This window comes from Entelurus aequoreus, linkage group LG03 (assembly GCF_033978785.1).
Source record: "Entelurus aequoreus isolate RoL-2023_Sb linkage group LG03, RoL_Eaeq_v1.1, whole genome shotgun sequence".
Classification (NCBI taxonomy): domain Eukaryota; kingdom Metazoa; phylum Chordata; class Actinopteri; order Syngnathiformes; family Syngnathidae; genus Entelurus; species Entelurus aequoreus.
This window is the reverse complement of record NC_084733.1, coordinates 34,308,353-34,326,524: the sequence shown is the minus strand read 5'-3', so window position 1 is coordinate 34,326,524 and position 18,172 is coordinate 34,308,353. Positions and strand designations below refer to the sequence as shown.

General features: G+C 38.1%; 1 protein-coding gene across 1 annotated transcript in view; it reads left to right on the top strand.

The window, feature by feature from the left end:
- alk (ALK receptor tyrosine kinase) overlaps positions 1-18,172 on the top strand; it is a 289,826-nt gene that overhangs the window by 164,027 nt on the left and 107,627 nt on the right. The window contains exon 9 of the mRNA XM_062041724.1: positions 12,093-12,240. Coding sequence (XP_061897708.1) covers positions 12,093-12,240 — 148 coding nt within the window. The remainder of the gene's footprint in view (positions 1-12,092; positions 12,241-18,172) is intronic.

Genomic DNA, 18,172 nt, shown 5'->3' with positions numbered 1-18,172 from the left:
GATGTTCAAACTGATAAACTTTTTTTTTTTTGCAAATAATCATTAACTTTAGAATGTGATGCCAGCAACACGTGACAAAGAAGTTGAGAAAGGTGGCAATAAATACTGATAAAGTAGAGGAATGCTCATCAAACACTTATTTGGAACATCCCACAGGTGAACAGGGAAAATGGGAACAGGTGGGTGCCATGATTGGGTATAAAAGTAGATTCAATTAAATGCTCAGTCATTCACAAACCAGGATGGGGTGAGGGTCACCACTTTGTCAACAAATGCGTAAGCAAATTGTTGAACAGTTTAAGAAAAACCTTTCTCAACCAGCTATTGCAAGGAATTTGGGGATTTCACCATCTACACTCCGTAATATCATCAAAGGGTTCAGAGAATCTGGAGAAATCACTGCACATAAGCAGCTAAGCCCGTGACCTTCGATCCCTCAGGCTGTACTGCATCAACAAGCGACATCAGTGTGTAAAGGATATCACCACATGGGCTCAGGAACGCTTCAGAAACCCACTGTCAGTTACTACAGTTGGTCGCTACATCTGTAAGTGCAAGTTAAAACTCTCCTATGCAAGGCGAAAACCATTTATCAACAACACCCAGAAACGCCGTCGGCTTTGCTGGGCCTGAGCTCATCTAAGATGCACTGATACAAAGTGGAAAAGTGTTCTGTGGTCTGACAAGTCCACATTTCAAATTGTTTTTGGAAACTGTGGACGTCGTGTCCTCCGGACCAAAGAGGAAAAGAACCATCCGCATTGTTATAGGCGCAAAGTTGAAAAGCCAGCATCTGTGATGGTATGGGGGTGTATTAGTGCCCAAGACATGGGTAACTTACACATCTGTGAAGGCGCCATTAATGCTGAAAGGTACATACGGGTTTTGGAGCAACATATGTTGCCATCCAAGCAACTTTACCATGGACGCCCCTGCTTATTTCAGCAAGACAATGCCAAGCCACGTCTTACATCAACGTGGCTTCATAGTAAAAGAGTGCGGGTACTAGACTGGCCTGCCTGTAGTCCAGACCTGTCTCCCATTGAAAATGTGTGGCGCATTATGAAGCCTAAAATACCACAACGGAGACCCCCAGACTGTTGAACAACTTAAGCTGTACATCAAGCAAGAATGGGAAATAATTCCACCTGAGAAGCTTAAAAAATGTGTCTCCTCAGTTCCGAAACGTTAGCTGAGTGTTGTTAAAAGGAAAGGCTATGTAACACAGTGGTGAACATGCCCTTTCCCAACTACTTTGGCACGTGTTGCAGCCATGAAATTCTAAGTTAATTATTATTTGCAAAAAAAAAATAAAGTTTATGAGTTTGAACATCAAATATCTTGTCTTTGTAGTGCATTCAACTGAATATGGGTTGAAAAAGATTTGCAAATCATTGTATTCCGTTTATATTTACATCTAACACAATTCCCCAATTCATATGGAAACGGGGTTTGTAATAGATCTCAATATGTGAGAATTAATAAGACTAAATCACAGCCAAGAAGAGTAGCTTGTGGGCTTCCACAAGGCTCGGTACCTTATTTATACTTTATTTAAATTATATTTGTTCAATATCTAATAAATTGAAATGTATTATGTTTGCAGATGATACAAATGTATATTGTTCAGGAGAAGACTTGAAGGAAGTGTTCAGTATAATAGAGGTTGAGTTGCTTCAGCTAAAAAATGGTGTTTAGTGGTGCAAGGACAAATTGGGAAGCAAAATTAAATCAAGTGAAAATTGATAGAGTATATGAAACTAAATTCTTGGGAATAATAATTGATCATAAATTATGTTGGAAACCGCATATTGAATATATAAAATGAAAAATATCCAAATCCATTGCTATTCTTTATAAAGTAAGACACATGTTGAATAAGAAATGTCTGCATATGTTATATTATTCTTTTATTTTTTCATATTTAACTTATTGTGTTGAAGTTTGGGGAAATGTTTTTTAAAACAAACATAGACCCAATAATTAAACTTCAAAAAAGGGTATAAAAGGGAATAATACACAAAGCGTGCTACTATGAACCTACGAATCCATTATTCTTAAGTTTTAATGTGTTAAAATGTTCAGATTTTGTGTTTTCAAAAGCAATGGATATTATGTTTCGAGTAAAGAACAACAGCCTTCCAGTTAGTATTCTTAGGTTATTTAAATTAAGAGGAGAAAACTATAATTTACAGGGGATATTGATTTTTGAAATTTGTAAAGTAAGAACGAATATAAAATACAAATGTATTTCAGTTTTAGGAGTTAAATGGTGGAACAAGCTCAGTGATGAGTTGAAGACATGTAGTTCTTTGTTAAGGTTTAAGAAAGCCTTGAAAGGTGAAATAATGGAAAATTATATTATATTATAACGATTACTTTCATCCCATTGATTTTTTTGAACGTTGATGTTCCAGGCAATCTAATTTTCAGTGAATGTATAGGATAGGCAAATATAAGCCTTGGCTTCAGCCTATTCCTTTTTCGGTCATTCTTTTTCTTTTTGTGTGTGTATGTGTATGATTGTTAACATGTATAATCTTTGCTGTTAAATTGATCACACAGAATGGTTGATGATATGACCGAAATAAACTCATTTCATTTAATTTCATGTCTAGTACTCCCCCTACAACTACTTGGTATTGGACACCCAAAACTAATGTCAAGTATCCAAACAACAAGAATAAATGCTTATTACATTTTAACAGACGTGTAGATAGATCCATGTTACAACAGAAAATAACCAGATTATAACAGTTAATTAACTAGCATATTAATAATAGCTTTGAGAAAATAATACGACCGGAAATTACACAATATGTTACTGCATGTGTCAGCAGCCAAATTAGGAGCCTTTATATAAATATTTTGAAATATTTCTGTTTTCACCCATCCATAATGTTATGCTATATTAACCCTTGTGTGGTGTTCGGGTCTGTGGGACCTGTTTTCATTTTTTATTAAAAGAAAAATGATACAATTCATTAATTTTTCAAACTGAGACTCACTGACTTTGGCTCATTTTCTGTGAAGAAAATATATCAGAATACATATTTAATGACCACACACCATACAACCCCCTACACATTTCTATTACATATAAGATGTCCGGGTCCACTGGACCCGGGGCTAAGAGAAGTGTGGAAATTGATGTTCTGTGTACCACACACACACACACACACACACAGCAGGCCTAGACAGGAGGAGGACAGAGTGTAGGTACACAGAACATCAGAGGGTCAAATGTGCGAGAAAATGAGAGCAGACAGTGTTGACAAACAATGTTGCAACCTTGTGTGGGAACCACAGGTGCAGAAACACAAAAGAAGAATCCCTGTGGGATGCAGAAACCGGCAGAGAACATTTTTATTGGGATAAGGTAAACATCTGTTCAGTATTTTAACATAAAAGTGTTTGATTGTGAGGCATTAAAAGCCAGAAAATGCAACGGGTCCATCAGACCCACAAACGCTGGCTGAGTAACAACAATATGAACATAACACAAGGGTTAATGAAGATGGAATATGCTTTGACAGCGACCGTTTTATTCACATTCATTTTGGCATTTTTCACCGTGTTCCCACCGGGTTTTTGAATTCATTCCTCAAGATTCTGCACGTAAACAATGACTTTTTGATCTAGGAATATTTAGGGTTAGTGTTTAGAATACAGCGCTCATAACAGACATACAACACACTAACGATGTCTTTCTTGAACACAGCCGCAATCTTTGCTGCACACGCCTACTCCCACCCACTTCTTTCTCTCCTGTGCACATCAGCAGGGCATCGGCGCTTCCACAAGAGAGCTGATGAGCAGAGGAGAGAACCTTTAAAAGGGGTTCAAAAATACATCAACAACAATCCGCCTGTTAGAATATACAATATGTAGTATCAGTCACCTTTAACAGAGATCAATAATCCTCCTGTGGGCTTTTATGAATACATGACGCGTTTATCTTGAACTTAACTTTGTGGGGGGGTGGACTTTGCTAGCCTCCCACGCAGCACTGCTAAGGCTTAGATCTTTAAATACCTAACAACATTCTAACACGTGTCCCAGAGATGTCAGAGAAACACCTTCTACCTCTAAAGTTCGAAACGGTGTCCTAAATGCAGCCTGGTTATCTGGAAGAGCCAGTGAATGAAGTTGACAGACGGCCTCAGAGATGAATGTGCGCTCTGCATCTCCCAAAAGTCATTAGGCAAACAGCTGAGATAGCTACCGAGCACCGGGCGGTGTTCTCTCTCCACCAAGCATGACCACCAGGGAAGAGTAATATTGAAGCACTCCCAAAAACCAATCAATGTTTATTTTTTTCTGGCCGGAAAAACTAGGACAGATGAGTGTCCTGTCTGCATCGTATTCAATGAATGCATGCAAAAATGTGTGTGTGTGTGTGTGTGTGTGTGTGTGTGTGTGTGTGTGTGTGTGTGTGTGTGTGTGTGTGTGTGTGTGTGTGTGTGTGTGTGTGTGTGTGTGTGTGTGTGTGTGTGTGTGTGTGTGCTCTTGTATTTCTACCCTTCTTGAGACATCAACAAGTAAAAGCACCTTCCATATGAGGACCGGTGAACAAGTTAGGACCGAAATCGTGGTCCCAATACAGAAAACCTTTGTATCTAATAGAAAGCCAAATACTTGAGTATGTGAACATTGCTCCAAAGTCAGGATTTTTTTGTTGATTTAATTTGCATACAAAAGTAAACATTGACGGGTGCAAAGGCAGCAATATATGATAAAACAAGACGGCAGCTAAAGAAGGACTTCCCTATTCATCCCCGAAAAAACCCGCCAGGTGAACAACTGATTTTACGACTTCCGGTGCTGACGTAAGATAACTCGCGTCCCATATGTGACCATAGGATGAACAAATACACTACGGTACTCAGACTATAGTGGCCATTAACAGTTGGCTTCTACAGCTGGGGTGCCCAAAGTGCGGCACAGGGGCCATCTGTGGTCTGTGACTCGTTTGTCATCGGCCTTAAGCACATTACAAAAAAACAAAAAATAGAGAACTCATTTGCACCCCTGTTGGTGAAATCTATCAAATTTAGGGCGGTCCTAAAAAAGGAGGGATTTTTCAAATTGACTCTGTGTCTGTTTTAAAAGTGCTCCCCCTCTGGCCAACATATGTAATAACAAATGTGTGTAAGAAATTGAAATGCACCCCCTTTGGCCAACATTAATAAAATAAATATGTATACAGAGACATACTGTAATAACTTGAAGTAAATAATGAAGATTAAAAAACAATTACAAACAAAAAAATTCAACAAACCAAAAAACTAACTAAAAGCTTACATTTTTTATATTTTCATAGTATGTATATATTAATAATGTTGTACATACAAATCTTTATATATCTAGCTCAGTGGTTCTTAACCTTGTTGGAGGTACCGAACCCCACCAGTTTCATATGCGCATTCACCGAACCCTTCTTTAGTGAAAAATAAAATGTTTGTTTTTTTCAAATTCGAGAAAAAGTCACATGTTTTTTTATTGGTGCACAAAATGAACTGTGCATGAACATCACCTTGTTCAAAGAACAAAACCAACACAGTGCATGAACTCACAACAAAGTACACACCTTACACACATTACCATGAATTGATTAACGTTAAACAAGTTGAAAAACTTATTCGGGTGTTACCATTTAGTGGTCAATTGTACGGAATATGTACTGTACTGTGTCATATAATGTATTCTCTTCCTTTGCAATCTGCTAGTAAAAGTTTCAATCGATCAATCAAACAACCTGCAAATCAGATGGAAAATTAGAGGCAATATTGTTTGGGGGTATCCATAATACGCCGATAGGGAGAAGTTTTTATTTACACGATAAGTCGGATGTGTCTTTACCTCCATAGCGGAGGCTCCGCCGAACCCCTGAGGCCGACTCACCGAACCCCTAGGGTTCGATCGAACCCAGGTTAAGAACCACTGATCTAGAAAGAGTGGTCTTAAAGAGGTAAAGAGGTAGGCATTTTTCTCGGGTCTCAAGAAGGCAACAAATACAAGAAAGTGTGTGTGTGTGTGTGTGTGTGTGTGTGTGTGTGTGTGTGTGTGTGTGTGTGTGTGTGTGTGTGTGTGTGTGTGTGTGTGTGTGTGTGTGTGTGTGTGTGTGTGTGTGAGTGTGTGTGTGTGTGTGTGTGTGTGTGTGTGTGTACGTGCGTACATAAATTGCAGCTGAATTATTTCAGCACCCTGAGAAAGTGTCAAAGTAAAAGTTGGTGTTTTCAAAATTCCTTTAGCTTTAGATTAATAGTATTTTTTTTATGTGTATTTTTTTATCAGTGATAAAAAACGAGGAGCGATCTGCAGTACGCGTGTATCTCATCGCCCTTGGCTTACATACAGTATACAGTCAATGGTACCTCAGTGAACTCAGATTTCAATGATATTACATTCTAGAAGTAGGAACACTGTAAAAAAAAAGAAAGTTGAGAAAACGCAAATTTTCAAGGCAACATGATGCAACAAGATTTTTGCGTTTTCTCAACTTTTGACTACTGCTAAATAGTGAAATACGATTTGCAATTGTTGGAATAATTATAGTTTTCAAGTTAGTCAGACTCAGAAATAAAGTTTCACTATGTTTAATTACCAAAACAGTGTCTGGCCAGCAGTAGTCAAAAGTTGAGAAAACGCAAAAATCTTGTTGCATCATGTTGCCTTGAAAGTTTGCGTTTTCGCAACTTTTTTTTTTTTAGGTGAATGCAGTTGCAAATCCAGGATGTTAGATGGCAGTAGTTTATAGACTACAGTGTGTCACTAGTTTTTACTACACTAGTCTTTTGTTTGATCTTAAAATGTGTTTATACTGTAAGTATGTTTGATTGTAACATTCATCTTAGTTGTAGTTTTCGTCACCAATTTTGGAGGTGTTGAAATAGGGTTGAAATATAATGCTAATAAGTAGCATGTATATGGCAAAGCCAATGTAAATTAGTATCAAGCTAGCACATTCTGGAAAAGTGGAGCCGTATTGTACTTTCAAACGTTTTTTATCAAGCATGCCTGCTTTGTCGGCATGGACAATTGCAACGAGGCAGTTTGGCTGAGTCCGCTTGTCTGCTTGTTTCCCTGCCAAGTGTTTAAGTCGGTGTTTAGTCTGCAAACAAGACGAGACGTCACGAGTAACAAAGCTATCGATATATGGCACCGTTTGATTTTACGTGACTCGATACCTAGTAGTACCAAAGGAATTCGGCCTGTTCCTATGAAAGTAACACATTTGGTACCCTTCCCTATCCGGAAGTGACATCGTAAGACAAAACCTACGTTACAGGAAGCAAGTTACCCCATAGAAAAGAATGTAAGTCCAAATATTACATTCCACACGCAAATATAATCACAAAAAACACGTTTATTTTAAAAGTTAGATCTTTATAAATAAAGTTGATTTGATTTGATTTGATTTAACATGCAATCAAAAATGCCAAATAACCACAAATGGCAAATGAAAAGGAAAAAGGAACATAATTGTTTACCTTGATCGGACACTTTTGTAGATGCTCCCCGCAGTTATGGGGAGGAAATTTTGGTCTTGGTTTTGTCAATACCTTCATTTATCTGGCAACATTAGCATCATTGTGTTCTTTGCAAGAATTATACTTATTGTTGATGCAGACTTCCTGTAAATTTTAGTGAAATCGGCCACTTGAACGCTAACTTTTGCAATGATTTTCTGCTGGAATTCAATACTACAAACGTAGTTCTCACCCTCTTTGTCAAAATTACTGGCAGTCAAACCTGTCTTTGGTCCCATTGATTGTTGTTAAGCAGTCACACAAACAAACGTTAATCAGCAGCGACTAGCTTTTTTTGTTTTGGCACAGCATATTGATACAAGCCACGAGCGGGAGTACTTACAGGTGTCTTACAGGACTAGAGTGTAGGGCAGGGGTGGGCAATTAATTTTTACCGGGGGCCGCATGAGCTACCCGAGCACTGCTGGAGGGCCACATCGACAATATTTCAATTAAATTTTGCTCAATATTATTTTTGATATATACCGTAAGATAAATAATAATAATAATAATAATAATAGTAATACTTCAACATAGTGTGTGTAACAGCATTCCATGACTAATATATATAAATTAACATTAATAATAAATGACAGTAAAATAAGCACACGTATGACTGAGGAGTCATAGTGTAACTTTGTGTGGTGTTTGAGTTGTCCGACTTTTTGTGTGGCCTTAAACGCACCAGTGGTTTAGTGCTATGCGTGTTGGTGACAGATGACAAGTTGGTTTTGGCCTGGTTTGTACGGCAGAAAATGACTAGTTTTTCGAGATAGAAGTGTTTTACTCATGTTTTTGGTGTGGTTATTTCCGAATATAAACAGTTTTGTTCAATAAAGTGATCGATATAATTCCTGTCCTCGAAGCATCTCGATAGACGTTACAATAATTGAACGGTGTTCAATTGAACGGTGTTGACGAACACCATTAGGGCCGCTTGTTGTCACTATCACTCAAAGTTGCATTGCAAAATTCCATAGAATAAATATGTTTATTTTGTTTATAATTCAGATGGGATTTGATTTGGTGCGCGGCATATATTTGCTGCGCGCAGCAGACCCTTGAGCAGTGCGCAATTGCGCAGGCATGCACCTTAGGTGAGGGAACGTTGCTTTGCAGTTCATGTGTTGTTGAAAACACGGCATTCCTCATCAACTTTTCTCTTTTTGGCGTCTCGGGTGTAAACCGTGCATCACTTGTCGCTGCATGTGCACCTTCACTCGCAGGTTACACACGGACACACGCCCATAAATAATACTTTTCAAAATAAAAGCAGCACAGTTGTATTGCGCGCAGGACATAGATGTTTTTTCAACTTTATTTTGTAATTGCAGTTGTTCACATTCACTCACAATCACGCATACGTCCACACGGAAGTAATACAAATAACGATTTTCAAAACAAAAGCAGCACCGTTGTATTGCACACTCGACATAGATACTTTTTCAAATTTATTTTGTAATTTATAATTGGCCTCACGCGGGCCGGACAGGGACGCACAAAGGGCCGGATGCGGCCCGCGGGCCGCAGAATGCCCAGGTCTGGTGTAGGGGTATTTTATATTATAATTTTTTATAAGAATCCATTTTTTAAATATTTTTTAAACGGGAACTGCACTTTTTTGGGAATTTTGCCTATCAATCACAATCATTATGAGAGACAAGAAGACAAAGGGTTTTTGTTTTTTTCGCTTCGTAACGGCTCGTTCTAAGTGGCTGGCAATGCAGGTAATGGGAGCAGTCAATTCTACCTCTAAATCACTTTAAAAATGCATTCACAATTGTTATTGTAAGATGGAACACTGAGGAACTCTTTTTCTATTGTAGTAACACATCGGCATGCTTCGGTATTAGCTGTAAAAGCTAACAACGGCAAGAGATAAGCTAACTTCTACAACAACACGAAACACGTTTCAGTTTGTGATGCACAACACTGCGATACGGCACCAATCTGTACTGACTGAAAAACATGATCAATCATTTTACAGTATCTGTAAAGTATTAGCCCAAATTTCATGTTTTGTTTGTACTTTGTGTGTGTACTGTAGTTACACTTGAGGTGCTTCAAGTATCAGGGTCAAATATTATAGTGACTTAACTTGATGGACAGTTGTTTGTCTCGTCCAGCTGTCCGGGTACGTTTCCTGTTTATTTTGGGTAAGCAATCCATTTATGCCGAAATAGCTTGGCTCCAAGTTCCATATTTATATCGTCAAAATCGCTTTCACCTCACTCACCTGCCTTCCGTCTGCGCCAATGTCTCACTCTTTCTTCGGGCTCGCGTCTATAAGCAGCAGTATATTCAGCTTCAAAAATATAAGGTTGTAAATCCTCATTTGTCCAAAAATAGTTGTCTTCGTTGTTTGTTACCAAGTCTACCATGATTACGTGTTTGATTCCGGAAGTAGAAACAAACAGTTGTTGCCAGAAGTCAGACGTGCGTTGCTGTGGAAACAGAAATCAATGCTCGGAATAAATCAGTCCCGTAAATGATTAAAATTATCAAAATCCTGTAAATATTGAACATATTACATATTGTTGTATGAATGTGTCTGTTACTACATTATATATAGACTTGCAGTGTGTATATAAAACGTTGATGGAGGTTTTGAAGTTGTTTTAGAGGGCTTTGAAGGCTAAAAAGGTGACTCCCATTAGTCGCATCTTTCAAGCATTTTTTATCATCTTTATAATCAGAAAAAAAAAGACAGGTGTGTTTTTGTCTCTCATAATGATTATGAACGGTAGGCAAAATAAAATAAAAATGTGGTTCCCTTTTAAGGCCATCTCCATGCAACCAGAAGGAGTTGTTCTAACCTGATACCTCTTTTGAAAAAATTCCATTCTAATTAATCTACCAAATAATACATTTCAAGAATCAGTTTGAATAAAGAATCGTGTTGAATCGTCACCCCAGGAATCGGAATGGGATTAAACCGTTGGGTGCCTTTAGATTCACACCTTTTCTGGAGTGTACCACGAGATGAATCGTGTTAGGCATGTGAATGAGCAAGCATTGATGTCAACACACTAGGGTTGTTCATTATACCGTTATTAGTGTAGTACCGCGATACTAATGAATCATATTCTGTACTATACATGCTTCACTATACACCGCCATATTGACAAATTAATTATTCTATGACCTATCATCAACCATTAAGACAACCATCTTACCTTTGAACACTCTACACACAAGTGATTGAAGGCGCATACTTACTCAACAGTCATACATGTCACACTAAGGGTGACCGTATGAACAACTTCAACACTGTCGTAAATATGTGCCATATAGTGAAGCCATACTAAACAACAATGACAAACACATGTTGGGAGAATATTTTCACTGCAACACAACATAAACACTACAGAACAAATTCCCAGAATTCCCTGCAGCGCCAACTCTAGTACAGTAAATGAACAAGTAGATTAATAATTCATTTTCTACCACTTGTCCCTAATAATTTTGACAAAATAATAGAATGATAAATGACACAATATGTTACTGCAGCTAATTTAAGAGCCTTTGTTTGTTTACTTACTACTAAAAGACAAGTTGTCTAGTATGTTCACTATTTTATTTAAGGACAAACTTGCAATAAGAAACATACGTTTGATGTACCCTAAGATTTTTTGTTAAAATAAAGCCAATAATGACATTTTTTGTGGTCCCCTTTATTTAGAAAAGTACCGAAAAGTACCGAAAAGTACCGAAATACATTTTGGTGCCTGTACCGGTACCAAAATATTGGTATCGGGACAACACTACAACACACAAAGGTTGTTGAGTATTAAACTCTGCGACTGTTTTTTTCGGATATTGACCACGTTGGGGTTCCGGTCAGAGAACACACAGTCATCATTTGGACTCTTCCAACTTTAATGGTGCATATTGGTTTAGGTTCATTTATTTAGTATCTGTAAACCACAAGCAAACACCCATCAACATTTATGTCATTTAACTAAACAACAATATATATATATATGCCTATATATATGCTCAAAGTAACATACTAGAGACATAATATATTGCATTTCCACAATGGCATATGAGCTAGCCACATTAGCAGCAGCAATGCTATCCTTAACAGAGAGATGTTAGCTCGTAGCATTCTGACAACACAGCATCAATAATATTATTAAAACACCCCTAAATGTTACACAAACACATTGATGTCAATTAATAAACTAAATTAGTCTTATATAATAATCAACATGCTCACATCGTCAAAGACTAGACCACCGATTAAACATAGCAGAGAAACAAGTCAGCACACATTAAAACACGTCAAAAGGGAAGCGGAAGTGACCCCTACAGGAAGGAAGCGGAAGTGACACTGTCATGAAATGCTTCAAAATACAGTATCTGAAAACGTGGATAAACATGGAGAATTCTTAACAAAGGTGAAATACAGTTTACTGGCGCAATACTGGGTGTTAACTGAAAAAATACACTTTAACATAAGCAATATTTTGGCAAAAATGTACCTGAGGTTCTACTGTACTGGTATGAATGAAACATAATTATTACTATTATGTTTCTGTTGGATGTGTCTTCTAGGATCACAGCCTACGGTGCAGCTGGCGGACGTAGTGTTATGGCCATCAGCAGGTCACATGGCACGTACATGAGCGGCGACTTTCTGCTGAGAAAAGGAGAGCTGATCTACATCCTGGTTGGACAAAAAGGAGAGGATGCCTGCCCCAATGTAAGTTAAAATCAACTTCAGTACGTTAAAAAGAAGCCGTGCCACTAATGTTTGATCTCAGAGTCGATTTAGAGTCAGGCCTTACCATCAATGGAGTCATTTTTCCGCCTCTTCTAGGAAAGAAAAATAGAAGGAATCTGTTCATGCAGAAATAAACTTTCCATTTTCTTTGTGGTATACTCATGATTATCTTACCGCAAGGGGTCGTACATTCAAGAAGCCAACATCTCTCTCCTGCAACACACACACATACAAATGTGCCTTCCTTGTGCTCATCTAATTACCCGAAAGGACACATTCACGGTCTCACCGACAGAACTCTTTTAAAAAATTCACATTTACCCGACTCCAGTGTAAAAAAAAAAAGGGGGGGCCACAAACCAGGTGGCTAAAGAGCTAGTTTTGTTTTAGATTACAGTATCTACTAATTTACCGTATTTTCCGGACCATAGGGCGCACCGGATTATAAGGCGCACTGCCGATGAATGGTCTATTTTTTGTCGGTTTATATGTATAAGGCGCACCGGATTATAGGGCGCATTAAAGGAGTCCTATTATTAAAACTTTTTTTTTTCATTGAAAACACTTCCTTGTGGTCTACATAACATGTAATGGTGGTTCTTTGGTCAAAATGTTGCATAGATTATGTTTTACAGATCATCTTCAAGCCGCTTTCTGACAGTCGGTTCCGGACAGATATAAGTAAGAACTTTACACTAGTTTATATTAGAAATGGCAACAGCGGAGGATAAATGTCCCATAACAAGAAGATAGAGAAAAAGCAAAAGCTTATCGACTATGGTGTCGGCACGGACTACAAAGGCGGGCTCACGCAATTTTTCAGGATTTATGCAGATCCCAAATACAGATAAGCAGGTACTAGAAGGTAAGAAAAGTTGCTTTTGCATAATATTGTGAAACAAAATGCCAGATAATATGTCTTACCTTATACACACACCACAATAATTTTATGCTGCAGCTGTTACATATACTGTAATACTGTACATGGTAATTGTTATATATTGTATATCTTATATAAACATATAATATAATATATATATATATATATCAGTATATATCATATACTGTATATATAATATGTAAATACTACATATATGTTATATTTTATATTGCTACTACGGTACATTGTTAGTCTACTTAATACCTGCATTATCCTTTCCATCCTTACACTTTCCATCCTTTGTAACTGAGCTACTTTGTGGAACAACATTAAAGTTTGTCTAAGTCTAAGTGTAATAACACTTGTATATTTAATGTGCCGACAATCCATCAAGCGGTGTGGCTTCATAGCTGAGATCGGTAGGTTGGAGTTCAAATCCCAGCCGAGTCATACCAAAGACTATAAAAAATGGGACCCGTTTCCCTCCCTGCTAGGCACTTAGCATCAAGGGTTGGAGTTGGGGGTTAAATCACCAAAATGACTCCCGGGCGCGGCGCCGCTGCTGCCCACTGCTCCCCAAGGGGATGGGTCAAATGCAGAGGACAAATTTCACCACATCTAGTGTGTGTGTGATAATCATTGGTACTTTAATCTTACCAAAGTCGTACTAAAACATTTTGAAAGATTTTTGAGCGCCGTGTGTAATGTTCTATATTTTCGATGGAACATATAAAATGTTGGTGTTGTTTACTTGAGTCAAATTGCCATCATAGTGCAATCTACATGTATATCTTATGTTTGACTGCCATCTACTGGTCACACGTATCATTACATCGTGTACCAAATAAAATTGCTTCGAGGTCGGTAAGCAAAACCAGAATTATTCCGTACATTAGGCGCACCGGGTTATAAGGCGCACTGTCGAGTTTTGAGGGGGGGGGAATTATTTTAAGTGCGCCTTATAGTCCGGAAAATACGGTATCTATTTTTTTCTCTTAGAGTGGCACCTCGATTTACGAATGACTCTATTTTCATCCTTTTCAGTTTAAGAACCTTTACATCGCGCCAAATATGCTTCTGTGTATGAATCATGTCTTGCCGTATGAACTCTACTTTAATTTATTTATTTTGCATGCTGCTTGAAGCCATCGGAGGCTGTCATTTTGATGACATCACAGTACACGCAGGCACGGCCATTATGCAGTGGAGGGGCCACCTACTGTACGTCACATCCTGTTTACATCCTTTACACACAGGCGTGGCCATTTCGAAGAGCTTCAACGGCGAGCGGCGCTTCTGACTTGTTTATTTCCACAATTGTCGTACCTTGCGCTGGCTAGAACTGTGTTAGTCTGTTTTAGAGATAACTTTATGTAACCAAAAACGCTTTAAATGTGTCCAAACTCTCACTGTCTCGCTGTATACCTTCGGTTTGCTAAACAACCGCTTTGAGCTAGCATTTTAGCTAGTTAGCCGTTGGCTTGCAGCTCCTTCAGTTTGAGGATTTTATCAGTGAAGGGGGCTTTCTTTCCGTTGCAAATCTTAACTTGTGATAAGACCGAGAAATATCCCACAGCGGACCTTAGTTACAGCGAGGGAGAAGGCACGACGATGAAGCGTCGCCTCACACAGCTAGTTTTTGCTAACGCTAGCTAGTGGTGACTAACACTCTGACACTCTCAGAGTGTTCAATAATGCCAGAAATATTTCCAGACCCAAGGTAAAATTATTCTTCTTTTTTTTTTTTTGGTTTTGGAGCGCCCCAACAAGACATGTACTGTATGTCTGTGTGTGGTTGTGTGTGTTCTTGTATTTGTAGCCTTCTTGAGACATCAACAAGGAAAAGTACCTTCCATATGAGGCCTGGTGAACAAGTTAGGACCAAAATCGTGGTCCCAATATGGAAAACCATTGCATCTAAAAGAGAATGTCTCATTTGCACCCCTGGTGGTGAAATCTATCAAAATTCGGGTGGTCCCAAAAAGGAGGGATTTTTCAAATTGACTGTGTGTCGGTTTTAAAAGTGCTCCCCCTCTGGTCAACATATGAAATAACAAGTGTGTGTAAAAATGTGAAGTGCTCGCGCTCTGGCCAACATATGTAATAACAAGTGTGTCCAAGAAATGTAAATGCACCCCCTTTGGCCAAAATTAATTTAAAACAAATAAATAAATATGAATATAGAGACATAAGGGTGGGCGAGCCAGGGGGCGGGGTTAATGGAGGAGTATATTCATAGCTAGAATTCACTGAAATTCAAGTATTTTGTGTGTGTGTGCGTGTGTGTGTGTGTGTGTGTGTGTGTGTGTGTGTGTGTGTGTGTGTGTGTGTGTGTGTGTGTGTGTGTGTGTGTGTGTGTGTGTGTGTGTGTGTGTGTGTGTTGACATTTTAAGCTTGCTGTAATGTTGTTTGGATGAAAAATTGATTGTTGAGCCATTACCCCCTTGTTATGTTGGTTTGATATACTGTATATTTATAGATACAGTATATATATATATGCATTACAGTGTCTTCAAAGTGTGCATTTTTTTTACTCGAATAGGGACATTTGAGAACTCGAGTGCAGCTGGGATAGGCTCCAGTTGTCAAAATATTTTAGTACGACTTTAGTAAGCGACAAAGTTGCACCGCTTGATGTGAAGCATTACGGCCACCATAGTCAGACATGCTATGCTTCATCATACGGGTATTATTATGGTGTGTGTATAGTGCCCCAAAATGGCACCTATTAGCAGACATATTATCTGGTGTTTTGTTTCCCAAAATTTTGCAAAATCAACTTTTCTAACCTATTGGTACCTGCTGTTGTGTATTCAGGATCTGCATAAGTCCCAAAAATTTGCGCTCATCGTGTTTTGTAGCACGCACCATAGTCAATAAGCTCCTTCTTTTTCTGTATCCTCTTGTTGTGGGGCATTTATCCTATACTGTTGCTATTTCTAATATAAAGTAGCGTACAGTTCTAACTTATATCTGTCAGTAGACTCGCTGTGGAAGTGCTAAAAACTACCGGTACAACAAAGATGACGGGGAGAAGACGCTGTCGAAGGTGAGCCAGGTGAATAAGCCGCCCACAAAACGACACATCCTGAAGAGACGCTCAGAAAGCGGCTTGAGGATGGTCTGTAAAACATAATCAATGCAACATTTTGACCAAAGAACCACCGTTACATGTTATGTAGACCACAAGGAAGTGTTTTACATGTAAAAAAAAAAAATTCATAATATGACGCCGGTGCACCCTTTGGTCCAAAAAATACGGTACATGAAGTGTAGAGTTTAATTGTTTTTGTACCTGTGTTCCCTAAAGACATGATAAGGGATACCCCCAGGCATTTTTGCTATGCACGCGCCTCACAAAATGCTCGCAAAAATTCGGGACCTGCAAAGAAAAAAAGATTTGAAATAAAAAAAAAAAAATCTGAAACTGGGAAAAAAAACTTTATACTGGAAAAAAATAAGATTTGAACCTGAAAAAACATAAGCTCAAAAAATCTACCGGGAGATCAATTAAAATGGAAATTTGAAATTTAAAAGATTTACCAGAGTAAATACTCCAATTATATTCAATCTGAAAAAAGATATGTGCACTTATTTTCAATGCAGTTCAAAATTCAACATCAAAACTTCATTTTTCATTTTCTGATTTTTTTTTTCAAGTACAAAACGTTTCCCCTAATTTAGCTGCATACCCCAATAGCATTATTCTTCCTCGGGTCTAAATACCTTAAAACATGCTTAATATTACCTAAACGACATTCAAGACATGAAAATACAACAAGAACATGTACATGCAAGAGGGAACTGTTTTTTTTTAATAATCCAAATGTGTTATTCCGATTCTTAAAAAGTCAAACATGACCTGAATAAGCTGGTTTCAACCAAATTCATGCAATAATTTGTGGGGTTCAGTGCATGTAAACGTATTCAGGCATTGTTGCAGGTCTGTGTAATGGAGGAGACATCTAAAAGACATGTATATACAGGACTATGTAAAAATGTTTTTGCATAAAATCGGAGGATGCCCTGAGAAATACATTGCGCTCGTCTTTGAAATGCATTAAATACGTGAATTAAGAATTGCCAATGGTGACAGATTTGACAGGAATGTCGGCAAAGACATCTGTCATAAGCTTTATAAAATAAGATACATGGACTATTGGAATATTGTGACATTGCATGGTTCCCATTTACATCCTCTGCACTACAGCTGAAAAAAATAGCTTTGTAGCTAAAACTGGCACATTTTTACCAATGTTTATTAATGGGTTTTGTCCCTGTTTTTGAATAAATAAATAAATAAATAAATGATCAAATCTGTATCTTCCATCAAAAAAAAAGTATCTAATGTATGTGCTGTAGCGTATAAAATAGGAGCAGAACTAATTAGACTAGCGGATATGAACACAAAAAAACCCCAAATGAAGAACGGAGGCTCTCTGCCAATCGTTCCGCACTGTGGAGGCAACGGGATGTCGGAACAAAAACCTTCAACATGACTATTATTACAGAATGGAGAACCTCAGGGGTGTCTAAGGACATTTTCGGAATGGTAACATTTTAATGGCACTAAATTTGCAGTGATCCCCCTGCTGTCTCTCCTCGGCTTACTTGTGTTGTTTTGTCAAAGGTGGTTGTCATCCGTTATGCTCAGAAGCTCTTTGCTGGCAGCCTTGCTGTATGCTTACACAACACTGAGATTAAAAACCTCCCAATCCCTCTAGTCACCAATGAAACCATCCATCATCTCCAATATAAACATTCACAAATGTAGGCCAGCCTCTACACTGAAAATGTCCTATATTAACAAAGTAAGATGGTTTGTTGGAACATTATTTACCCTGGGATTTAACAAGAAAATACAATTGTATTTGATATAACTCATTTAAGATACAATATGTGCAGGCCTTGCAGATAATGTAATACCTAATAGTCCCAGACTTATGGTGGCCAGACAAATTAGTTTATTGGTGATTTTTATAGCTCTGCTAGTTGGCTGGGAATCATATTTGACATCAAGCATTACATTTC